The 8361-nt window shown below is 30.6% G+C and overlaps 2 protein-coding genes across 2 annotated transcripts; one reads left to right on the forward strand and one right to left on the reverse strand.

The window, feature by feature from the left end:
- The first annotated feature begins 816 nt into the window (after nt 1–816).
- On the forward strand, nt 817–3549 carry LOC116848001 (uncharacterized histidine-rich protein DDB_G0274557-like). The gene is made up of 3 exons (XM_032823661.1): nt 817–893; nt 3037–3107; nt 3220–3549. Exons 1-3 carry the CDS (start codon nt 858–860, stop codon nt 3341–3343), a joined length of 231 nt encoding a protein of 76 aa, XP_032679552.1. The 5' UTR covers nt 817–857; the 3' UTR covers nt 3344–3549.
- Nucleotides 3550–3788: 239 nt separating this feature from the next.
- On the reverse strand, nt 3789–7445 carry LOC116848000 (uncharacterized histidine-rich protein DDB_G0274557-like). The gene is made up of 4 exons (XM_032823660.1): nt 7288–7445; nt 5096–5154; nt 4537–4821; nt 3789–4060 (listed from the first exon to the last, which is right to left on the reverse strand). The coding sequence occupies exons 1-3, from the start codon at nt 7306–7308 to the stop codon at nt 4572–4574; spliced, it is 330 nt and encodes a 109-aa protein (XP_032679551.1). The 5' UTR covers nt 7309–7445; the 3' UTR covers nt 3789–4060; nt 4537–4571.
- Nucleotides 7446–8361: the final 916 nt, after the last annotated feature.

Consider the following 8361-nt stretch of genomic DNA (forward strand, 5'->3'; position numbering starts at 1 on the left):
AAGGACATACAACGTAATATCCTTGATCGATTATATCTATGAAGTTTTGCACGCATAACTTCTTACGTAAGCATAGTCGAGGACCGATCGTTCGAACGTGATGCGTCCAATCCGTGGCAATGGCAAGCGTTACAACAGATATTTCGACAAAATTGTAACGAATAAGAAAATTGCGGCTCTCAGAACCGCTTTTTTCGTCAAATAACGTACTCGTGCGGTTCATAAATTGTTGCTATAAATCATTTTCACTCAAATGTAAAAACGATTTATTTATTCGCTAAGATATTATATAAATATAATTAAAGATAAAATAATATATCATTTCTCACGTTTTTATTGCAATCTTCCTTACTTTCTATTATTACTTCCTATTCTCACGCTACTTACATCGGCGGGAGGAAAATCAGCTTCGCTATTCGCATCGTTTATTTAGAGGATAATACGCCGATTTCCCTTGCGGGAGAAATTCCGCTGAGCTTCCGGCTTTACTTTTTCTTGTGCATGTTTCGACACTTCTGAACCGAATAATCCGTAGAAGGAGATCTCACGCGAGAAAGGCACTAGCGTTACTTACCACCGAGCATCGAAGCGTGAACATTCAAGTTGCGACAGGAAGGACCGCGAAAATCACGCTTATGACAATGCTCGCGCACGCGAGACTGCACGTGAGGTTTCGTGTAACTGTTCCAGAGAGAGTGATTTCTCAGGTGGGGCAAATTGTGCGCCCAGGAACTGTTTTTAGTATACCGTTCACTCTGATTATGTTTCCGTTTATAAAGCAGATCGAGAATAAATCTCTTAGTCTTAGTCCTCGCACGATCGCAGGTTGGAAACAATCGGACGCACATTTCGCGCGCATGCACAGCGCTATCATGGTCAAGTCCGGAACGCACGTGGGTGTTAAGTCTGAGTGTGAATTTATTCGGTGACGATCGTTCCTTGGATACGTTCTGCGCTGAGTGTATTACTGATACACCGTTACCTAATTGATATTTGTTTAGAAAGCTTTTATGTATATTTATATATGAAATGTTCTATAAAAGTTTAAAGTTCTATAAAGTATAAAGGTTATGAGGTATTCTATAAAATCTGTAAAGTTATAAAAAATATCATTTTTATCAAAAGGAAGAGAGGATAATGTATGCAAGAAAAACATATTGTAGTCAAAATTACAACAAAATTTTTATAATCTTGGACCATAAAGATTTATGATCAAATTACTACATATATGATCATTTACTACATACATAGAAAAAAGAAATCACGCTAGAATCAGAAATAACGGGATTACTTATTTTTTACCTTTTTAAATCAAACAATATTTTTATTAATTTAAATATATTTTGATGACTTATAATAAGTATTTACTCACACAGTAACAGTATTTATTTCTAGAAGTACTTACTAGAATTATGTGTATATGAAAACAGTTGACCTAAGTAGATAAAATTATAATGTTTTGGAAATATATATATATATATATATATATATATATATATATATATTTGGAAAGAAGGGCTGTAAGAATATATAAAAACAATAGAAGGTTCTATTTAAAAAAAATTTGACCTTGGTCTGTTCTTGGTCACAAACTGATCAAGGTCAAACTGATAAGATCAGTAAATTTTTAAACTCTACAACTAATACAGTTTTTATCTGACACTCTATATATTTTTTATATGAAAGTCATTTTTTTCGAAATATTCCAAGGATTTTGGAAGTTTTGGTTCACCCTATATATTTTTTTTAAATAAAATAAATTATTTAGATGAGTAGCAATTTTTCAATACGTTTGTTTAAAAATGTTAAATTATATTTGTTTAAAATTGTTAGAAATTTAGGAATCTATAGAAATAAGATTATTAAAAATTGCTAGAAAGATTGTTAGTAATATTATTCCAATTGAGTAAATAAAATCTAATATTAAACCTGCACGTTTAATCTTTTATTACAAAATTATTATAATTGTATTGTAGTTGGATGTGTTTAAATCGTATATCACTACACATTTACATATACAGATAGATCGTTAAATTTATTATTTCTATAGTAATTTATATCATATCATTTCAACTTGCAAAACATTGTAAAAAGAAATATAATTTTAATTTTACTACAATATTTTCTCCATGTAAAGCGCATTGTAGAACGTAAAATGTACTTTTCTATTTTGACAATATATGCAATATATCAGAATTTAGAATGTTTTTTTCTAATTTATATACTCTCTCTCTCTCTCTCTCTCTCTCTCTCTCTCTCTCTCTCTCTCTCTCTATGAGTAAAAAATCACGTATATATTATTGACGCAGCGCGGAACATATTAATTGGGTGAGGTAGTTGCTGCATTGCGGTTCAACATGGGCATTTTTTAATTATTTACGAAGTACCTTTTTGTAATCAAATCCGATCATATTTTAACACTAGAGCTACTAGAGATAATCAAGATGACGGGCCTGCAATTTATTAAAAAAATTATTCAAATTTATAACGGTACATTTTATATTTTTAATTGATGTCGAGTAAACTAAGAAAAAGGAAATAAACATTTTTTCCTTATATTATGTATCTTTTTACACAACTTTGTCATTTTAATTATTCAAATAGAAATAGGTCGGAAATCGTCGATAGTTCAAGTGTTAAAGACGTATTATTAGAGTAATTCGATAAATAAAGGCAAGTTGCCATGAAAAATGATGAGAAGCTTTTTTGGCATTGAAATTTCAGTTGATAACTATAATTTTACGATATGTACGACTTCGACCACTATTACTTCCACTTTACCATTCCGATTTCTCAGCAAAACTGAGATATGATCATAGCATTCACGCTTTCTCTAATCGTTACTGTGCTAAACCAAGTTCATTAATGCACTTGTTCTTAATGCGATCAAAAATTAAATCGTAGACATATTCGCTTTTTGCTGTACAACAAAACAGATAGACAAGGACAATTTTAACATCTTTTTTTAGGTTAACATCTTTTAGTTTAACATTTTTTAAAAAGTTTAACTTTAAGGTTTCTTTTTTTCTGTTTTAGCTTCTGCTGTTTCTGATCGTTACAGTGACATTAATATCAGCGATGCCGCATCCCGGCGGTCACCACGAACAGTAATTTTTATTTTTTTGTTAAGAATTACTATCTTTTTAATTTACTTTATTTCTGTGTAGTATAGTTTGATATTCGAAACAGAATATGTTCAAAGAGTAAATTTGTTTTTAGTACGCACTTCATCATTCACGTTCCACATCACATTCACAAGCATCATCACACACATGTAAAGAAGATTTACATACCAGTCAAGTCGGACGATCATCACGAGCACCACGAACACGACAGTTGGTAAATTATGTCGTTTCGCTAGTTAATGACGTTACTTTTTCGTAGTTAATGACGAAGTAGAGGTTTCTGATTATGTCAGTTAACAATGTCCTGACGGCAACATGTTATTGTTTCTCACTGTTAAACGTATAAAATATAAAGCGTATTTATAGACTAAATAACTGTATATATCTATTTATACCTATTTATAACTATTTATAACTATTTATATTAAATAATTATAAATACCACACAATACTTTTTGCGATCTCTAACGGTACAAAAGAGTAAGAAATTCTCTTAAACAGTAAGAATTGCAGAGAAAATAGTAACATACATGACGTATGAACGATTAATTAAAATGATGAGATGCACAAACATGCACATTAATAATGAATACGAGATTTCTGAAACATGGAAACTTTTTAAATGCGATTGTTCAATACAGAGAAAGAAAATGGATAATCATAGATATTTTATCAAAAGTTTATTGTATAAAAATAATGACAATAACGTGAGAAAATATATGTACAGGTATCTTTGTTCTAAGTACACACGCGTGCATACATAGTATTTGGTACTTATAGTAAATTTTTAAACATTTAATAGGCGGCTCGAGCAATTTTGTACTTTTTAATTTTATCACTTCCATATTCGATGAGAAAACTGCTTCCTACCAATGATCCCGCAATAGAAAATGAATTTGTTTAATTTCAGTTTACTCGCATTCCGCTATGATAATCTGAAAATCGTTCACGTTGAATATACATTAAATACACAATAAATAAATTTAGATTTTATAACATTATAATACAATTAATAATGTTAAAAATTAATAATATTAAAAAAATTCGGGAAATATTTTAATAAAAAAATTACTTAACTTATTATATATATATATATAAATGTGTAAAATTTTAAATATTAAAAATTTAAAAATCTCTCATTTTATCTTTAATAAATAATAATAATTTAATAATAATAAAAAAATCTATATATTTTATAATGTTATAACAGAATTATGAAATATAAAAGAATAGAATTATATAATATTAAAATTGTATGTGTGAGAAATATTAATAAAAAAAGTAATTTAATCTATGAAAAATCGTACCATAAAAATTTCAATACTAAATGCAAAAAATATCTTTCGTTTTGTTTTTAATAAATGAATTACAAGCCCGTTCGAGTGATAAATGAATAAATGAAAGTACAGACCTAAAACGATGTAAACCAAAGACAACGCGTTTTCTCTACCACCAACCACCCTTCTCTTCATGTACGGGGATGGGTACCGGAACTTTTTCCACGACCGGAACAGGCACATGCACCTTCTCTACGTGGTGTACAGGGAACGGAACATGAACTTTCTCAACGTGATGCACCGGAACCGGAACTGGGACGGCTACTTTTTCGACGTGGTGTACCGGTACGTGTATTTTTTTCACGTGATGATGATGGACCGTGTGCACATGATAAGGTACGTGGATGGTATAGTGTTTACTGAAATCATATAGTTGTTTTCCACGTGATGTCGTATTTAATTCTTAATTTTTTGGTATTGACGATACACTTGATGTTCACTATAAAAAAATTTGCGACTTTTCGTTTTAGCGAGTTTTCGAACAGATGGAAACGATGATGGTGAAAGTGATTTGGTGATTTTTGTCTGTCCCGAAATTCAGCAAAGAGAAAAGTATCACGATCGAGTGAGCCTTTGTTTGATCAATACTACTTACTGGTGTAACTACTATACTATTTGTGTAATATTACTTACTGACTGTAGCCTGGTAACGGCGACGCCAAAGCCACGACCATTATTCCGAACACGAGTAACTGCAACATGAGATGGAGAATTGCGGTTGTGATATCGAAAGTGCATTCGTATCACTGCGAGCTCATTTAAATGCATCGTGTCTCTTTTTCATTCATGCTTCACTATTTTTACTGACTCTTTCGCGCGATTGTAAAGCGGCGACGTTAAAGCTTTGTACTTTTAATTCAAGAGACGACCGCTCTCAGCTATTTAAATTCAAGATTCGTTTAGTAAAATCAAGCTTTTCTTTCTCCTAAAGATTTTAATGTCACATGACAAACTACAGTTAATAATATTCAAAAATTATTTGTAATTATAGAATTATATATAACGTCAAGCCGTTATATATAATTCTATAATTACTATTTGTCACTACTTGTTACTATTATCATTATTATTTGTTCTACTGCGTTGCGGTGTATTTTAAAACTATAATTTTGTTTAATTAATGATCAATGGACTTGTAGTTTTAATTTAATGGTCAATGTTAATAGACGAAGATACATAATAGATATTTCATGTTTTAAAATATATCATAAGTATTTATAAGAGAGTAATCTTAAAATAAAACACATCTAAAAATTTACAAAAAAAAATGATTATGTATAATTATATATAAATTTTGTTTTTATAAATTTTGATAATATATAATCACATAATTATATGTCTATACCAAAAAATACTATTATATAAATATAATTAAAGTAACTGTTTGTGTGTGAAAGTTTGTGAAGTCGACGTTTAATTAAATAAAACTATTTTTTATTTTTTATTCAACATTTTTTTCCGTGTAGATATATATAATTACATGATTAATTATATGATTTTATATGTGTGTGTGGGTGTGTGTGTATGTGTGTGTGTGTGCGTGCGCGCGTGTATGTGTGTATGTGTATATAGAGGAAAATTTATATATGAATTATATATTGTAATATATAAAATTATGTTTATAATTTTTTATATAACTTTTTATATAATGTTTTTTGTTAAAATATAGACAATATTTTTATTTATTAATCTATGATCTAATAAGTTGAATTTCTTATAAAATAGCATATTAAAATGTTCTTTACATATTACACGGTTCGAATAGAAACTAATAAGAAAAAACCTCAATAGTCTTAAAAAATTTGAAGTAATTGCGACTCGATATATTTCTATATATCCGTAATCCTATTATAATATTTTAATAATATTAAAAATCGATCGCAAATTTGACTGATTTAGAGTCTATAATCATATATTTTTATTTTTTATTTCCCTATAGTTGTATAGTTAATTACATACTTAATTTGTTTTCTCGCACCGAATTCTAATATCGATAGAATATTAGGATAAAATTGTGTATTTAGAGTCAAAATTATTTTATACCTTTAGGGTTTTTGTAAAGTTTATTTTTGTTAGATGTTTTTTATTTCGTATTTTTTAATTATTTACTAAATTTTTTTAAGTCAGTCAAGAAAGATTTTCTGAAGTTAGTTGAAAATAAAAGTTTTATCTTATATTTATAGATATTCTTGTATTTTCAAAAAAATAATGAAATTTCTCAATTTCCAGATTACCTGAACAAATGATATTTACCTAAGAACTATGTACACTGAGAAAAAAATTAAAAAATTAATTTACAATAAATAAAGTTTACTTAAAAAATAAAGTTTACTTCACAGAAATAAACTTAACATCCCACAAAATGAATTTTCAAATATTTTTTTCCAGTGTATATAAGATATTAGACAAGTTATAAAAAGATTTATTTTAAAATCTCTAACGGCTCTCGAGTTATAAGGATTACACAAAATTTTTTTTAAAGTTGATTAATAAAAACCTTGGAAATTGATTATTTATGTGAGTACCTTTAATATACAGCGTTCTTCTTTTTTATCGCAATGTTTGCTTTAAACAACCAAGAAATTTGGGTGAAAATCTCAAGAGTCTATAATAGCTCATTTTGTATTCACAAAATCGATAATAGCTCATTTTGTATTCACAAAATTCGCGCACATTTCGCACTTGTGTGGTTTCATATAATTTGCGTATACTCCGCGTTATTGAGAAAACACTGTTGGCCACAAAACGAACGAGGAACTTGGTTGAGATTCTGTGAATGCAGCGAAATGATAAAAATATATACATATACATTATAATACACTCACGGCTACGATGTGGGAGCGCATCTTCAACTCGGCCTGTCTCGAGATTAGACAAGTTACTTCTCGCAAAAATGCGCGACGATAACGGTGCGACCGTGCTGTGCGTTTGTGAACGTCGATACGGTGTCTGTGTTTGACCGTCGGGGATGTCCGCTTATAAAGGACAGACACGGCGATGACCAAAACCACCCGGTGAAATTGCACAGGGTGGGAGAGCAAAGTGGCTCGAGATCACGTGTTACGTAAAAGTAAGGAAACGCAAGGCTCGTGTTACGTTCGTTTCGTGAATGCATATGCGTAACTCTCCGATGTGCGTACGGAGTGACTGAGTTAGTGAGCTTTCAGTGTGCTGCGGCACGTACACACGTATGTGCGTGAGTGCATGCCTGCACACGAGTCTGTATGCGATCGGTTTTTGCGCGAAGATGATCGTTTTCGTACGTAACACGCGATGTAATTCGAGCAATTTCTTTTTTTCTATGCTTGATACGGCCTGAGTCTTGCAGCGATTTGAAGAGAAACGAGAATAAGAAAAGAAATTCACGACGTTATTGTTTCGTTGACGTCGCGACAACGACGAAATTGTTTATCTGACTTTTCCGATAAGTACATATGTCATCAAGTGATTATCTCGAATTCATGTGCATCATTTCTCCAATTTAATCGACGGTAAAACGGAGATAGGGGAGAAATGCTTCCGCGAATATGTGACCAGTGAGAGTGCGCGGCGTAAATTCGAAAAACAAATTTCATCGTTAAATGGTGAATTATACACATTTATGTCGTATAAAAATGACTAGATTCGCGTTACATCACGCAAAAACAGAACATATAAGACGTCCATTTCTATGTTAATGCGCAATTAGTACGACGAGAAATTAACCACATTAACATAGCAACAGTTGCCGTTGACCGGAACTATTTGTATTCATGTATATGTGCGGAATATTCTGGAAATATATTATTCAGTTATGTTTCTCTTAACAATCTTATCTACAAAGATTGACTACTTCCCAGGTCGTCGTCTCATCTCGGAAATGAGATGCACGGCTGTATATCTTCTACAGATATATCTGG

The sequence above is a fragment of the Odontomachus brunneus genome, unplaced genomic scaffold (genome assembly GCF_010583005.1).
Source record: "Odontomachus brunneus isolate Ranch 3 - 2012 unplaced genomic scaffold, Obru_v1 Obru_scaffold_086, whole genome shotgun sequence".
Taxonomy (NCBI): Eukaryota; Metazoa; Arthropoda; class Insecta; order Hymenoptera; family Formicidae; genus Odontomachus; species Odontomachus brunneus.